At 29.8% G+C, this 18,791-nt stretch overlaps 1 protein-coding gene across 33 annotated transcripts in view; it reads left to right on the top strand.

Annotated features, from left to right (window-relative positions):
- The window catches only part of NRXN1 (neurexin 1), a 1,346,328-nt gene that overhangs the window by 133,799 nt on the left and 1,193,738 nt on the right, over positions 1 to 18,791 (top strand). For 17 of the 33 annotated variants that reach the window (XM_074286813.1, XM_074286833.1, XM_074286822.1 and 14 more), the window contains exons 3-5: positions 10,745 to 10,762; positions 14,226 to 14,255; positions 15,053 to 15,064. The exons of 5 other annotated variants lie outside the window; for them this stretch is intronic. In XM_074286813.1, coding sequence (XP_074142914.1) covers positions 10,745 to 10,762; positions 14,226 to 14,255; positions 15,053 to 15,064 — 60 coding nt within the window. Of the gene's footprint in view, positions 1 to 10,744; positions 10,763 to 10,786; positions 11,342 to 14,225; positions 14,257 to 15,052; positions 15,065 to 18,791 lie in introns of those variants that run through there. 11 more of the 33 variants (XM_074286809.1, XM_074286832.1, XM_074286824.1 and 8 more) reach the window with 6 other exon arrangements.

Here is an 18,791-nt window from a genome sequence, read left to right as displayed (position 1 = left end):
AGAATGACAATTATTGAATTTTAAAAATCAGGAGCCCTAAATTATCCCAAAATAATGATAAGTTTAATGAATATATGTATTCTGAATACAGATAGTTCACCAAAGAGACTACAGAATTAAACTTATATTCTCTCATTTTTTATAACTTTGATCAAAAATCTCTACCTTCTTGTCTTTACCAAACATTGTTTTCTTGTTCATGTAGTATTGATGAAAGTCCTTTTTTTAATCCTAAAGATATTCCTTTTTTGACACCATCCAGAAAAATCATGTAAAACAATCCTGCATTCTATCAGCACCTCTATTGCCTCCTTTTTCTTCTTTGCAACTTTGTGAGTTAACTTGAATTATTGTCCCTTATATGTTAGTTTTACACCAAATTTTAACCCTTTAGAATTTTATTACTTTTCAGTCCAAACTGATTTTTCTTCTAATTTCTTTTAGCTCTCTCTATACTCAAAATATTCAAACTTTCCCTTATTTCTCAAATTCCCTTAATGCCAGAAACACTTTTTATTTTCCCACATATTTGTTGTGCATAAGAAAAGTCCCAGAAGGGTAGAAATTTCCCCATAGCTTGACACAAGACTGTGTCATATGAGGTACATAGGATTATAGATTCAGAACTGAATTCAGAATTGTAATAAGAAAATAGAAATCTCAAGAAATGAAATGGTTATCTGAGGTGCCACAGATATTAAGTGAAAAATCTGGATTGTTTATTCAAGTTCTCTATCCTCAAAATAATTCTCTTTTCATTGTTTAGTAAACACTTTTTTAAGTGAATTATATCCTTGTCCTTTTGAGGTAAAAGAGATATTTGTATGAATGCTCAACTTAGCATTTGAGTGTATTTCATTAAGATCCCAAATGACATTCTCCACTCTTTATTCATACATTTCTGAAGGCAATTTTTGGACATTCTAATAACAGAAACAATTGATTATCAGTAATGTGGTATCATAAAAGTTTACTTTTAAAAAAATAGAACATTAGATTAATAGTAGATTGCATGGTTCGATTAATGTCAACCCTGTAAATGGAAAATCTAGGCATTAAAGTTTGTGTGTGTGTGTGTGTGTGTGTGTGTGTGTGTGTGTGTGTACTATGAATCTTATATAAAGAAGCATTGCATTAAGGGATGAGGATGTCTCTCCTTAATTGGGACTTAAAAATAATGTTTTTTCATACAATTTTATAGACATTAAAAAGTATATTGTGATGCATGTTATATGTATATAAGTGTGTGTTAAATCTCATTTGATCTTCATATAAAATTTTGAAGTATGTATGTAGTCATTATCATTATTATATTTTATATATGAGAAAACTGCATATTTTAAGTGTTATGGGGTTTTGACCATATAGTAAAGGTTTTCTGAAGCAATTTTATTTGTTGGTTCTGTACATTTTACTAAATCACAGTTCACTTATTAATTTCCACTAGATAAAATAGACACTAATAAAGACAAAAAACAAGATTTTGCCATATCTAAAATTTAAGCTGAAATATTCATTTAGGCAAATAAAAAGTATATTATAAATTTTAACATTGCAACTACCAACTATTTATTTTCCTAAGAAAATGCTTATTTGAATTGAGCTTTCCAAAGGAAAGAATACATTTTGATGATGATTGAAACAAAATATTTTGGACTTCTTGCATGCAGCTTTTTTGCAGTTATATTTTGTGGAACTTTTATGTTAGATTTGTTTCACTATACATTAAAGATGGAATCAAGGGAACTTAATTTTTTTTTATCTTTATGTGATTTACAGATGAGGGAACTGAAGTTCTGAGTTTTAGGGACTCTGAGACTCATAATTCCACAACTAATTAAGACCCAGAGATAGGACCTGCAAATATATTGATAAGGATAATTATAGTGATTGCACCTGTGATTTTATTGGAATGGGATAATCCTACTGAGGAAATTCCCTATTAGAGTTTAAAGTGTCAATAAAATTGCTAATTTACCTTACATAAAGTATTCTCAACATGCCTCAAGATTTCATGGAAAATATAATGTGAGAAATTCTAAAATAACTAAATTCTAATACTCATTATTTCATCATCATTCATCTTATCATTCTGTGAATATTCCATTGTTTTCTAATTAGTTGTGTTGAATGTGTTTTCCTAAGATTTTTAGAAACCTTAGCAGTGGGCTGCAATTTAGAACATAGTTCTTATCTCTGTTTCTCCCCTGCCTCTTCTTGTCACAAAACAATAATAAAAAGCAGGTTAAAACATGAGATATTTAAGATCTAAAAACAAGGAAAAGCTTCAATGGATTATACTTTAGGACAGTCAAATTTAAGAAAAATGTTAATATTACTTTCTATTTTTAGTTATAAAATGGATAATATAAATTAATATAATATAAACAATATACTATATGTAGTTAATATAATACAAATAATATAATGGTTAATATAAATAGCATGATAATACTTCCATTGAATTTCTAGGTATGCTAATTCTAGAAGGGGGAAAAACAGTCCATTTGCTAGTTCAACATAATGGCCTGAAGAGTTTAAATTTCAAATAATGAAATTTTGACTACAAGTTATAATATTTTAGAACTTTAAAACTTGGAAGAGACACTTCTTTTCTTCTTATGAGCCCTTAATCTCAATATTGAAAATAACTGAATAAGTTTATGAATTATTATCCTTAATTCCTGGTTTTTTTTTTTACTCTTAAAAACATTCAACATGAGACTCAAAATATTTATCGAGACAGTTTTATGTTTTAGAATGTTTCAATGTATTTTATGGAAACTTATCGTTAAATAACTTTCATATTATAGAGAATGTAACATGATTTAAATTTAATATAAACTCTTTTAGAAACAAACAGAAAAACAAATTAACATTTCTAAATATTAAAATAATTCTAAGACATAACATATTGCACAGAGCACTCTCAGATTCAAAGTAAGAGTATGGAAAAAAACATCTTTTGTGAAATTAAATCAAATTTGTGATGAGTATTCAGATTATGCTTAATTTTCAGGCTAGTGCCAAATTGTAATTTATGTAACAACTATGTAATTGTGATTTTAATTGAATAAGCACTGGCTATACCACTTTAATCTGTTTTCTTTTTTTTGCATAAAAAAAAAAAGTGGTGATATTTTTCCTACATACCCTAAAGGAACAGAGGTATGATAAAGTACATTATATTGGTAGCATGTCAAAATTGTTCTTTAATAAGTTATTTTTTAAAAAGATGATTTATAATAAATCTCTTGTTTGTCCTGCTTTTATCTGGTAAAAGAAATCTTTCCTTTTTAGCTATCAATGACTTTCAAACAGTTTTTTTTTTTCCTCCCTGTGAAGAGCCCATAATTCATAATAAGATGTTTTCTTAAGATCATATGTAGAATGCATACTGGTCATTTAAACATCAAGGGATCAAGCCCTAAAAGCCAAATAATTATGAAAGCCTTGTAAGAACCATGGTCAGCACTCTATACCAAGAGAAGTATCCCCCGTTGATTTATGCCTGGTTATTTGTTCCCTATTAAACTTTCAGTTCTGATTTTGTAGCAATGGAATGAACTAATTCCTTTTAGGGGATCCATAAAAATTCATATGATCTAGATAATTTTTGTGGTAATATTTTTCTTTGTATATGTTTTTAAACTGGTGGAGTTTAAACTATTTTCATATTAAAGGGTGTCATTTTGCAGAAATCATAATCTCAATGCTTTAAAAGATTTAGTGCTAGAAAGAAACTTCTGGATTCTCACATTTTAAAGAGGAAGAAATTGACACCCAGAGAGATGAAGTGATTTGCCTAAGGGCATTCATGTTGCCTACCAAGGTCAGGATTCAAATCCAGGTCCTTTGATTATGCTATTTAGGGTATTTTTTTATTATTATTATTCTACTTGATGGTTTTTGTAGTTTTTAAAAAATATTTTCTTCAATTGTCTCTGACATCTGTATGAATGTTCCCACCTAAATTCCAATTTTAGTTTACCATAAGAGACAATTTCATAAACCTCTGTTAAAAACAAAATAAACAAAATTCATTTCCTAGTTGCCAGTCTTATGCAATCCAAAATTATTGGTTGTTTTCTAAAAAGAAAAATGTCTTCTACCATAGACCATATTTGAAGTAAATTCAGTTCTGAAATACCTTCCAAAAATCATAGTTTCATTCATACTATGCTTCACTAGTATGGTCTTCAAAAGTCCCTTATCTATTACTTCCATGATATTTCATTACAGAATTTTAGTGGAGAATTAATTGCTTTTAAACCATTGAAAGCTATAGATATTTATATTATTTCACTTCTTTGTAAAGGTTCAACAAATTTAACTGGACCAGCTCTAAGGAACTGAAACAAATCTAATTTTTGTAAATTGATGATATTGTTGGGTAAAGTCATATATTATCAATCAATCAATCATTATATATCTATTAAAATTATATCAGCACCAGGCAGTATAATAAGTTCTATGTAAAAAAAAAAAAATCAAAATGATATCCTTTCAAGAAATTTACATTCTTATGGGGGAAATAGTATGTTGTCTACAAAATATGGTAAATACAGTAGAATGAAGGCTAGATAATAATTACTTCCTTGAAATAGGAAATGGAACTTGTACCACATCAAGGAAACAGGTTAAGCAACAAGAAAATATGCCTTGTTATCAGACTGCCATTTGAAAAATAACAATTAAATATTTTGGATCTGAAAACCATAAAGCAGTTAGTTAGATTCAGATTAAGGTATGAATGGAGACAGAGACATATATAAGTACATTCATAAATATATACATATTAATTATGCACAACCATTCACACATGCACACAGGGAGCTAATTAACACAGTGAATGAAGTACCAGATATGGATTAAGGACATTTTCAGTTCAAATATCACCTCAGATATTTAATATGACCCAGACAACTCAGGTAATCTCTGCCTACTTCAAACACAAGATATTTTCCCCTGGGCACATCAATTAACTTCTATTTGTACAGATCTTTGAAAACAAAATAATATGAAAAGGAAGAAAATGTTAATAAATAGAAGGATGAGGAAAGGTTTCCCTAAGAATGTATTATGAAACCTAATCTTTGAAGGAAGGTAGAGCTTATCAAAGATGAAGATAAGGATGGAATGTATTCCAGAAATGAAAGACAAAATTATGCAGAGATAATAGATATGGCAAATGAAAATCATACTTTTGCTAAATTATCTTTGAAAAAGTCCTGTTTTTATTCTGCCTTCCTCTTACTAAATAACTTACAATGCAATATACATGTCCTAAATTATGTCTTAATTTTCCTATTGGAATTAATGGTCCATTGTTACTTATTATTTTCCAGCCTTATTATTATCCTCACCATAGATTTAAGTTTGGATAGGACCTTAGAAGTTCTTTTCTTGCCCAGGTTAACAGAAAAGGAAATAAGACACTTAAACAGTCCCATTTTAGAAAAAGAAATTAAACAAGCCATTAATGAACTCTCTAAGAAAAAATCTCCAGGGCTAGATGGATTCACACGTGAATTCTACCAAACATTTAAAGAACAATTAATTCCAATACTATGTAATCTATTTGAGAAATAGGTAAAGGAGTACTGCCAAATTCCTTCTATGACACAAATATGGCACTGGTACTTACATCAGAAAGAACAAAAACAGAGAAAGAAAATTGCAGACCAATCTCCCCAATGAATATTGAAGCAAAACTTTGAAATAAAATATTATCAAAGGGATTATAACAATGTATCAGAAGGATAATACATAATGACCATGTGGGATTTATACCAGGAATGCAGGACTGGTCCAATATCAGGAAAACTATTAAAATAATCGACTATATTAATAGAAAAACCAACAGAAATCATTTAATAATCTCAAACATACAGTAAAAGCTTTTCACAAAATATAGCACCCATTGCTATTAAAAACACTAGAGAGCATAGGGGAAGCTTTCCCTAAAATAGTAAGCAGTAGCCATCTAAAGACTACAGTAAGCATTTTTTGATAATGAAGAGGAGCCAAACACTTTCCCAGTAAGATCAGGGGTGAAACAAGGATGCCCATTATCACCCCTATTATCCAACATTGTACTAGAAATGTTGGCTTTAGCAATAAGAAAAGAAAAAGAAATCAAAGGAATTAGAATAGACAATGAGGAAATAAAACTATCACTTTGCAGATTATATAATGATATATTTAGAGAATACTGGAAAATCATAGAGAAACCCATTAGAAACAATTCACAGCTTTAGCAAAGTTGCAGGATAAAAATCATTAGCATTTCTATATATTACTGACAAAGCCCATCAACAAAGATAGAAAGAGAAATTCCATTTAAATTACTATAGACAAAATAAAATACTTGGGGGTCTACCTGCCAAGATAAACTCAAGAACTATATGAACACAATTATAAAGCTGTTCTCACAGAAATAAAACTAAGATCTAAACTACTGGGAAAATATCATCTGTTCATGGCTAGGCTGGGCTAATATAATAAAAATGATAATCCTTCCTAAAAAATATCATCTTTTTCAATACCTACATTTTACCAATGAGGAAATTTTAAATAATTGAAACTTATTATGTTATCTAAGATCATGCAAATCATAAATAGAGGCAAAATTTGAACTCAGATTTCTACCAGATACTCTGACCTTTCAATGCACTGTGATCTGCCATCAACTTGTCATGAATGTCCTATTATGCTGCTCAAGACATGGAAAAGACATCCTTATCAAAGGCTAAGATAGCATAAGCTTCATCACAAAGACTTAATGTTACAAAGACTTAAACTATGGTCCTGATAATGCTTATCTATGTATGACCTTTATTATACTACCCAAAAAGAAATTGATTTTTTTGGTCAAGGCAATCTAATAAACAAAAATGTATTCAAACAGACATTTAATAATGTGGATCCCTTACCCAGCATGTAGTAGTAAAAATAGCAGTAGTAGAGAGAGAAAGTAAAACAAAAATGAAAAGAATCTACCAACTTTCAGATCCTTTATATTTTATGATCATTTATACTGGAAAGAAAATAAATTTTAAATAACATGAATCCATGTTGCTAGTTTTAAGATTTAATTATATCAGGTGAAATCACTAATTCTATTTTTCCATGTTTTAATTTATTTAGTGGTCCTGGTTGAGTTTCTTTTGGGGGGGACAACATTTATTTTATTATTTTTTTTTTTCCTTTTACACTAGAAGCATGTAGTTAAGACTGAGCATAAAATACAGTGTCATTATAACTAAAGTTGTTAAACTAAATTCCTTTAAATTGCCAGCCAAAGAAATGTGCATAGACATACTGATTTATACTCATCAAAAACAAACTATTTAATGATTTATTAACATTGTTTTAAAAAAAAGCATTCAGGACCCAAATTCACCTTTCTTTCCATGGGGAAAGTGATTCAAACTATTTGGCGGGAAAATGAAAAAAAAAAGTCGTCTGTTAGGATTACAAGGTGAGAATTTTCATGGCTCTTCATTTTTCAGTATCACAAACAAAATGAAATCCTACTGAGAATTTTTATGGGTTTTAGGATTTCCATAGTAAAAATGTTTTCTATTAGAACTTCTTGCTGCCACTAGCCTGTGCTGACACGTAAGAGCAGCCACATTGAACCAAAAGCATTTGCCATTTTTAAACTATTTGTATCTATTTAAACTATTTGTATCTCAACAAAATTCACTTAAGATTATGATCAACAATTTCTCTTTTTTGAGCAGTTTTCAATAATTGCTTTTTATTTTTCAAAACACATGCAAAAATAGTTATCAACATTCACCCTTGCATAACCATGTTCTCCCAATTTTTCTACCTCTCTCTTCTTTCTCCCTTCCCTAGACAGCAAATAATCCAATATCGGTTAAAACATGTACAATTCTTCAAAACATATTTTCACATTTATCATGCTGTACAAGAAAATTAGATCAAAAGGGAAAAAATGAGAAAGATAAAAAAACAAGTAAACAACAACAACAAAAACTGAAAACACTATGTTGTGATTCACATTCAGTTCCCATAGTTTTCTTTCTGGATGCAAATTGTTCTTTATATCACATCTGTTAGAATTGGCTTGAATCATCTTATTGTTGAAAAGCACCAAGTACATCACAGGTGGACATCATAAAATCTTGTTTCTGTGTACAATTTTCTCTTGGCTCTACTAACTTCACTTAGTATAAGTTCATGTAAATCTATCCAGGCCTTTCTGAAATCATCCTTCTAATCATTTTTTAATAAACAATAACATTCCTTTACATTCATATACTATAACTTATTCAACCATTCCCCACTGATGGGCATCTACTCAGATTTTAGTTTCTTGCCACTACAAAAAAGGCTACTACAAACACTTTTGCACATGTGGATCCTTTTCCCTTCTTTATGGTCTCTTTGTGATACAGACTTAGTAGAGACACTACTGGATCAATAAGTTATACACAGCTTCATAGCCTTTGGGCATAGTTTCAAACTATTTTCCAGAATGGTTGGATCAGTTCACAACTCCACCAACAATGTATTAGTGTCACAGTTTTCCCACATTCCCTCCAACATTTATCATTAATTTTTTTCCTGTCATCTCAGTCAATCTGAGAGTTGTGTAGTAATCATTGATTTCTTATTCAGCAAAACTAAATGTTCCAATAGATCTTAAATTCAATCTGATATTGTTTTCTCATTCTTTTTCTGCTTATTTCTTTGTTTAGTGACTTTGAGTTGAGAACCTTAATTCTTACTTTATTTTATCTTGTTAAAAATAATTGGTTAGTGATTTAAGGAAATGCTGTGACTGCAGTGAGCATAAAATATGCAATCAAAAAGTAAATGCATTATATCCAGCTTTAGTCTCTTTTTTTCTCTGTATTAAGCAATAAATAAAAATGTCAAAGCTTTGTCTAAAATACCAAAATGCAAATTTAAAAGCTAAAAATTTAGCTTGTTTCCTTGATGTTTTGCTTGTAAAAAACACTTTAAAACTAATTTTGATCTGAGTTGTGTGAACTTTTTAGATAATGCCTATCAATTACTATTATCTAATATTGATCAACAGGTTAGTAGATTGTTGACCTTTGATTTCCCAACTAATATTATATAACTTTTTTCCATTTAATGGTTCCTAACTTTATTAGGGGCTGATAATAATGGTGATGATGTGAGGCAATAGAAAATGTTAAATTTGAAATCCTGGATTTTGGTTTTAGTCCTTGGTCTGCCACTTACCACTTATGTGACTTTAGGCAAATCATGTAATTTTCCTTTACATCAGTTTTTTGATTTATAAAGTGGGAAGGTTGGATTAGTTAACCTCTGAGATTCTTTTGAGCTTTAAATATATTCTATCCAAGACAGAGTTTCTAATATCTACTTTCAAGTTAATGGTTGAATTTTAAATATAAAGCTTCAAAATAAAAAAATAAAAATTGAATAAATAATCTAAAAATTTGAGGATCAAAATGTCAGCATTGATAAAGCCTACTAATTTTGTAATTATGGATTAGTATTTTTGAAATATAAACTAATAGGAACCTGATTTTAAAAAATCAATCATCACCAAAAGAATTTTATTCAGATATACAATTTTAATCTTGAAGAAAATTTAGATAGAAATTTATAGATAATCTAATCCTCTAATTTTACAAAAAGATGGATTAAAAAAATTTTCCTACCAAATTCTTCCTTTTCTGCTCCTATCCAGGTCTCTTTTCTCCAAAAACTTTTAGTTCTCCAACATATAAAGAATTACATAGAATAATACAAGTCTTCCTTTTCATTTAATATGGAAAGTGTATGTAAAAAGATGAAAAATACCTTTAAAATTCTATGGAGATTTTATGATCTTATCTTGATTGACTATTATAGTAATAGCCCCCTTTCTTGAAGAATGCATGCATGTAGATAGTTAACATTGACTAACTTGGGTCATTTGGACAGCTTCCTAATGCCTATAACCTAAATCAAAATGTAATTATACTAATTGGGAATTAGGAATCCATACCTTGAATGTGATTCAATTCAACAACTTTACATCAATTAGCTACTATTACAAAGTATTTTACTAAACATAACGGAGTATATAAAAATAAATATGTTTCTCCCTTCAAAGAGTTTATACTTTTGATATAATATGTAGAAAATTATAAAAAGTATAAAAACAATGTCCACAAATAAATTATGTATTACACTGATTTTACTTTTATTTTTTATTTTAAAAAATCCCACTTTAAGTTATTAGAAATGCTAATTATCCATGAAAAATGGAGTATTATTACATTTTTATAATTATAAATATTAATTGAAAAATAGGTAATTTACATATGAAACACATAGGCAGGATTCAGTTCCATAAAGGAATAAAATTATTTAATTCTCAACCTAAAGCAAAACTTTTAGCTATATATAAAGGAAACCATACTCATAACAAATGAGAATAATCAAATTTGTTTCAAGCAGAACAGTAGTATAGAGGACTCTTTAAAATATCTTTGCTCTAGAATTTTCTTTGATTTTCTTTTCCACTCCCTGTGAATTCTGTTAGTGAATGGGGACATGGCTTCCCTCACTCCTTGATCAAGTTTTCCCCTCTGAATAGTAGTAATGGAGCACCTGCATGTTATATCTGATGCCTTGCATGATGAAGACATGCAATGGCAAGTTCCAGTCTGCATGCTGCTTAATGAATGTTTTTCCTTTTCTCTCCTTCCTTGTTATGTGCTTTCAGAAGACAACTATGTGGAAGGTGGGTACTTTCTACCTTATTTTCTAAGCTATCCATTTTATTTTTTAAATTTTATTTTAGTTTTAAAATGGTACACCTAGAACTAAAAACGGTAAGTTGAACATCTTTTAGAAAATTTGATTCATTGACTAAGTACCACTTTTTATACAGAACACTTGTTTCCTTTCATTTCAGATGCATTACATTCTGGCCTTACTACTTTCTAAACTCCACCGCTAAGATTCTATATTTAGTAGAATTAACTATCATGTAAAAACCTGGCACACTTGACTGTCATGTTCTGTATGGAAAAAATGGTACAAAGTATTTCTTTAGTTTTTAGGAGAAAGTAACTCTTGCATCCACACACATAATGCATGTTCCATTAATTATTTTTATATGTCCAAGACACATTCTTTTGTTTCTGTTTGGAATATCAAGCATTCTATCATTTGGGGTCCAGTGATTTAGAATTAAATCATTTGGTTTATAAAATACCACAGCATAAGATGGAGAATGATAAGGGAACCATGTCTAGATTTCAAAACAACCAGTGGGCCAATGGACATTAAAGCCTATTGCACAGAGACCTGAAAGTTGGTAAGTAAAATTGTAAGATTTTTTTTGTGTTACATTACATACACCTCTAAAGTATTACTTGTTACAAATCTGTTGTCATGAGAGTCTGTCAGGTTTTCTACTGCATATAATAATTTTAGGGAATTGGACTTTTGTAAGGTGTTCTTTGGTTGGAACATTTGGATGCAAATGCCAATCTCCCCACATTCCCTGATATCACCTTAACTTTGAACTTATTAAAAATCTAGCAAAAACTTGGTCCAAGTGCCCTCAAATAAATATCAAAATATCCCAATGTAAATAATAAAATTGGCAAGAAAATAATGGGTGCCATAAAACTGTAGACTGAAGGACCCCTTAGTTATACATTGGAATGAATATATCGTTATCTTTGACATATACAATGTAGCAAAATACATTATATTGCACAATTATTCAAAGTATTGTTAAATAATAGGAACTGACATGCATTTTCTTTTCCATGTAGCATAACAAGCTCTTGAGAAAGACAAAGCTTTCTGTCATTTAAATTTCTAGGTTTAGATGTTAGGTATTAAATAATTAAATGATAATACTTATTAGAGGCTTATAATCTAATTCCAAATCATATTTATAGCCATTATATGTCATACCATGATTACTGAGCTACTGAATATTGCTACTATGTCACTTAATATGTAACAAACAATTAAAAATTAACACCTTTCCTGAAACTACCTCTAGCTATGACTTCCATTTTTCTTTAGAACTACTGTTGGATTCTTTTTTATATGGGACCCTGCATTTATGATATGTTTTGAATATAATAAGTTTTCCACTCAGTTGGTTAATTGAGCACAAAAGTGGCCAAAGAAAACTATCAACAAGCATTTATTAAGAGCTTATCATGTACCTGGTGGTGAACTAAAAGCAAGGGAAAACTATCTTGTGCAATTCTTCTTTGTTGCTTAACAATTTTTACAATATGCTCCAAAAATTGTCATCCTGAACTTTGGAATGGATTTTCCATTAATTTAGTTACAAACATTAATTTAAAAAAAAGTTTTGATGATTTTTCCAATGTTGGCTTACTTTGCAATTGTGTTAAGTACAATTATTTCAAGCATCATTTCCACTTGCTTATCTGTAATTTAAAATTTTCTTTATCTTTATTTCTGAATAATATATCTTTCTATGTCTATTACATTAAATACAAGTAATAGTAATTTTATGTTATATTTAGGAAGTCAGGGCTGGAGATAATATTGATTTGACCAACTAAATAAAATATATGTAAACTTTATAGATTAGTCCTATTAACCAAAAATTAAAATGACATCAATAAACATGAAATTTAAAAAGTAAAATGTAAGTTAACAAAATATAGTTTATCTGATCAGACAGTATTCTAAAAGTATGATTCCTGACCATCGCTATTGGCTACAATGATAGCTACACTATTTTATTTCCATGTGTAAAGAAGCTAGACACATCAGCATATAATCTTTTTAATCTACTCCTTTTTTCTGCTCTGTTATAAAATACAACAAAATTACAATGAATGTGTTCTGTTCCAGGAGGCATTAAGTTGTTTTATTATATCATTTACATATTGTTACATACATAATGATTATATTACACTTTTTTGTTTGCTTACAGTGCAATGTATATCAGTACAATTTTGTGAAAATGCCACTGTTCCTTTTATTATCAACACAGATTAGGGGTACAGTTCCTATAAATCAAAACTACTCATATCTATGTATCATTAAAAATATGGTACAAATACAACACATGAATCTTATCAAGTAGTCATTTAGACTTAAGTGAAATTTAGCTTCTTGAAATTCACTAAATTTCCAAAATATAAAAATAGATTGATAATTAGTCTTTGTTAAAAATTTTGAGAATTCTTTTAATTAAAATCAAAATGTATCATTGGATGGTTTTTTTGGGAATGATTTGGGACAAATGAAAGTAAGGGAGAAATGCATTAGGGTCTCTCCATTGGCCATAAACAACCATTCAATTTAAACTTCCTCAATAGAAGGGACAATTATCTTCAGGCAAATTTAAATTTTAGATATGAGAATTAGAAATTATTCATATATAAAGATGGAACTTATTGGCATTTTCAAAAATATGTATTAACTTTCTTTGTTGAAATTATATCTTCTGGTCTCTGCATGTTATTTGCTTTATAAACATTTAAACTTCAAATGAAATAAAATTCTAAATACCTCCCCACTACTACACCTGAGAAATTTGGTCAAGCCTGCTGAAAATTGTTCTAGTGGTTCTCTAAAGCATGTCCTCATTAGAAAATTGAGTTTGCATTGCATGCTTAGTACCTTTTCAGTATTAGAATAAATAAATGTACATATGTCAGATAAGTAAGGAAACTTCCCTTGCATTATCATTTCAATGTGACTAAGAATTTGTTCATTTAATTATAAAATGCTCATTTTTGATGAGGGGAAAAAGATCAGACCCAGCCCATATTTCAGGTTACATTCCTTTGGGTTTTATCATTTTAAACAAAAGTTTAATCAGAGAAAAATGGCTAGCCCTAATGGGGCAGTGTTCAATAAAAACAGACTCAACTAAGTGCGCAAAGAAGAAAAGGAATATTAAGGGATTGGTTGGACTCAAAATCATTCTCTTAATGTATTTCCTTGTTCCAAATAATACATAGAGACAATTCATGGTGGTGCATCTGCCAGTGTTTTGAGTTGTGGTTCTCTAATTCTCAGCTCCAAAGCATTCCAAATTATACTTGAAGGAATGCTTTTTGATTTGCCTTTGTGATACAGACATATCTCATAGGAAACAAGATGTCTGTCACTGAACATTTTTGTCACTGTGACAACCTCGTCTTCCCATGCTCCCTTGTTCATTGCTGACTGTGCTCTTGTTTTCCTTCAAGGTCTGGCGCACCTGATGATGGGCGACCAAGGTATGGGCTCTGTTCCTTTTCCACTCTGCTTTCATTGTTTCTTCTTATTCTGTAGCTGCTTTGAATCCATCACTGCAGAATGATGGGCAAATGCTTGCAAATTCTCTGGCTGCTAATTAAATACATTATTTCAGTCACATTTTTGTGTTGTTCTTTTTTTTTTTTTGCTTCCCTCCTTTTATCCCCTTTCCCTCCCACTGTTTGCCCCTTAAGTTTTCATTTTCTTTTGTTCCTTGCAATATAATAACTGCAAAGAAATGAAACATGAAAAATATGATTGAGATAGTCTATAAATGCATATATGAATAAAGCTGTAAGTAATGATATTAAAGATATTTGAGAGCTTTTCATAATTACCATGTGAAAATAGATATCCATTGTATCCTATTGGAGCCATTGAGGAGTCCATTGGTATTAATGCATGGCTGGTTGAGAATATGCAGATAGCATCTATTCCTGGTTACTGGAATGCTGATAGTATAGTTTTTTTCCCATCAGAGAATCAATGATTTTCCTGTTCTTCAATCACTTTATATCTCTCATCTGTGTCATCCTTTTAAAGCAAGCATGGGGACACTCAAGTTTCTCTGCATGTACATGTCTAAAGGAAATGAACAAAATTTTCCCTGTGACACTGTGTGCATCTCCATTGTCTTCAAACACTTATTTATACTTTCTTGTCTCTTTTAATTTTCAGATATTAGTGCATTTACATAATTCTTATTGTTGTTTCTCTCCTCTATATTCTCTTTGTCTGGAAATCCTTTCTTCATGGAACCATTTCATCAAATCCATAGGTAAAAGTAAAGGTATTACATTATTTTCTTTCTTTTTATTGCCATCTGTATAATTTAGAATATGTGTAATCAATGCAAATGTATATAGTCCTTTTAACACTGGTAATATGCCCTGTGAGGTAGGTATATTTGTGCTTTATTATTTCATGAATATAAGGTAAGGAACAAACATCTATCAAAATATTTCACATCTATTCTGAGTTTTAGTGGGGTTTTGTTGTTATTGTTTAGTTTGGTTTTATTTTTTAAAAGGTACAAATAAGGTGGTAATATTATCTGAAGCTGACATAAAACACATGTACAAGGTTCAGCCACAATTTCAGGTATGAGTTTTCTGTTATCTGTTTATAAAAACTCAAATATTCAGTGTAGCCAACATAAGCATGTCATGTTCAAAGAATACAGGTGGGGAGAACATCTGTCCAAGTCATTCTGCATCTGGATGTAAGTGAAAGCATGTATAGCACTGACTTTAAGAGGTCTCTGCTACAGTCCCACCCTTTTTTGTCTATGAGGTTTCCCCCATTCATATTAGTTTCATATTTATTTCAAAGAACAGTCAGTGTAAGAAACAGAGGAGAAGCAGGAGGAGGAGGAGGATCAGACAGCCAAAAAAAGTATGGTTTTTCTTTTGTATTTATTGTTGGTATAAGCACAAATCACCCAGGTATACTTCACTGCATCCTTTGGTAAGTCTTTATGTGTACTTTTGGAGAGCGTTGGCATAAAACTGCTGAATATTTTTATTTTTTTAAAGCATGTGATTTTATATTTCATTTAGTAAATGTAGTGATTATTTATATATTTACATTAAGAAATAGAACATGTGGGATGTAGCACTGTTAGATTATTTGCAACTAAACAAATGTCTTAAAGAGGTTTTTAGTTTTGGATTTTTTTTAAATAACGATGTAGAAACTGCCTCAATGATTATGACCTTAGTATTCAATCTTTTAAAATTGTTTTTCTTAAAGGAAATATGTTTTGATTTTTTTTAATCTTAACACTGTAAATCTTATGAAAACACCCAGTTGGTAATCATTATATATATGCCACCTCAAAATGAAGCATGCTTCTTGAAATCAGACCTGAAAACTGCAATATATATATATATATATATATATATATATATATATATATATATATATATATATATATATATATATATATATATATATATATATATATATATATATATAATACCTGACATTAAGGGCTGAAATGTGAAAATTCAAGTTGACAGAATAATATTGTATTAAGTGCTACATACCAATAAAAGGAGACCCTGCCTGCATTTTTATAGTTTGTGTTTTGGTCAACTCTAATCTAGTATAATTTAATTTGGGCAAAACTGTTGAAAGTCAACATAATTACCTTAATTTATTTGTCATGCTCGACTAATGGTGCAGCCTTTGACCAGGAGATGTCACTTGTTTTAGAGGTTCTATTTTTCATGTACAATGCTTTCTAGAAAACTATGTTTTATGTGTGAATCACATCATACTGCTTTGAAGTGAATGGTTTTTGAAATATTCCCTGGCAAAGTACTTGAATGGTATGTGTATTTAAACACTAAGATAAATTTCATTTTATATTGTATTTATATTATTTGGTTGTGTGATTTTCCCCAAGGAATATATGCTCATAAATTATGTTGCATATGTGCATTTATAGATCTGTGCATCTTTGTCTCTATGTTTGCATACTTAAAATTTTACATATATATGTATATATGTGTGTGTTTATATATACACACATACACATATATATGTACATACATAGACATGTAGATATATACACATAAATCTTGGAAGAAAATTAAGAAGTTTAAAAGAATTTTATTTTTAAAAATCATTTTATAAAACAGTTGATCTATTAACTTAATGGGCAATCTAATGGAAATTTGGCATCTGTAGCATTTTACCTTTTAATTATATGATCATTTGTGTTCTGTTTTTATCATTTCAGTTGTGTATTTTATTGATTTTATTTATGTGGCCATGACAATCATCAAAATAGTCATTTTCACTACATCTAGCATAAGAAATTCCTTTAGTAGAATGAATGATATACTGGAAGACAAAAATGGATATAATGGATGAGAGAATACCAGACTCTTTTCATGCTTCTTACTTTGAGAAGAGTCCTTTTGGAGTTGGTATGAATTGTGAAATAAATTATATTATGTGAGATGAGGTTATGAATTTTTTATCAAACAATCTCATGTTTATTAAAATAAAACACTGCACCATAATCCCAACATTCATCCATTTCTAAATTCAGTACAATTATTTTAGTGCTTCTTCTTTGAGAAATGCTCTGGTTTTCCCATGAGGAAATAAAAGGATGAATAGGGCATCATTTTTTCCTTCATGCTACTTTTAGTCAACTAGAAAGGCATGTGGACAATCCCCTGTATTATAAGAATATATATGATGAATTCCTTGCAAAATATAAAAAGAACTATGAGAATTCTAAGGAGGGGTAAGTCATATAAATTGATGTTCCTCTTTGAAGATTCCCTCTGCTTTGCATTGTAGGTATGTTTTGGGTCTGTTATTAAGTATGAGTGAAGTGAAAATAGTAGTGCTTGACACTGTAACTATGAGAATCAGTTGATACATAGTAATAGTGAAAACCTTAGATTATCTCTGTATTTCTCTTCTGTTTTTCTTTCTATTTTCCCTGTACCATTAGCAAAACTAGCTAGCAGCATGGACCATCAAGTGAATATTTGAGTATTTAAGGAGGTTACTGTTGATTTTAGTCTAGAGACAGTCAGTAGTCATTCTAAAAATCAAAATAAAGCAAGAAAACAATATTTTTGTATCATCTTAATCATCATTCTCATTTCCATCATCAACATCGTCATCCTATTTTTTTCTTAATCTTTGATGGTTTCAGGGGTGAAGATTTTTATTTCAGGATTATATATCTCCTACTAAAATTTATGATTATCATGACCAGCCCTGTTAGATGCTGGCAGAAACACAATGAATCAACTGTAAGCATCTTCACTTCTGGCCCAGTGTTTTCAACTGGTTACTATGTTTCCAAAGCTTCGGGGTAAAGCCTCTGGATTTTATTTGGGCTACTTGTAAGTAGGAATATGACATCCTTTTCAGGATGTTTGGAGATGACTATCACTGGGTTATAACATCACGTGGAACAACAGAAGAGAAATGTGAACCTAGAGCCATTTTTTACCTCCACAGTTTGTATATGATATCAGTGATATTTTATTTGTTTCTAAAGGCAACACATTGATCAGTGATATTTATAGGTCCGTGGATAATGAGAATATTGCTAACCAAGGTACTAAAGTCATTGGTTCACTCTTAGGTTAGCTATCCTATCTCTCTATCAATCATTTTTCTCTAACTATTTCTATCCATCTACTATTCTACCATCTTACAATATCTTACAATATATCCTTATATTATCTGTTTTAACTTGTTTTTTTCTCAAATAATTGCTTGATCCTGTAATTAATTTTTAAAGACGATTTGATAGATTGTTTGATTAATATGTAATATGTAATTTTGAGAACAATTTTTTATACCTGGCCTTTGCTACAATGAGTAATAAGGCAGCAAGCAGCCATTATTTTGTTATTTTAGTGTAGAAGCTTATATTACTAGATCTTGATCTCCCTCTTCCCATATTTCCTTTACTCTGATCTCCTAAATCAGAATTCCAGAACTAACCATGCTACTAAATTAATTATGAGAGCTATAAG

This window comes from Sminthopsis crassicaudata, chromosome 2, assembly GCF_048593235.1.
Source record: "Sminthopsis crassicaudata isolate SCR6 chromosome 2, ASM4859323v1, whole genome shotgun sequence".
Taxonomy (NCBI): domain Eukaryota; kingdom Metazoa; phylum Chordata; class Mammalia; order Dasyuromorphia; family Dasyuridae; genus Sminthopsis; species Sminthopsis crassicaudata.
This window is presented reverse-complemented; position numbering and strand designations above follow the sequence as displayed.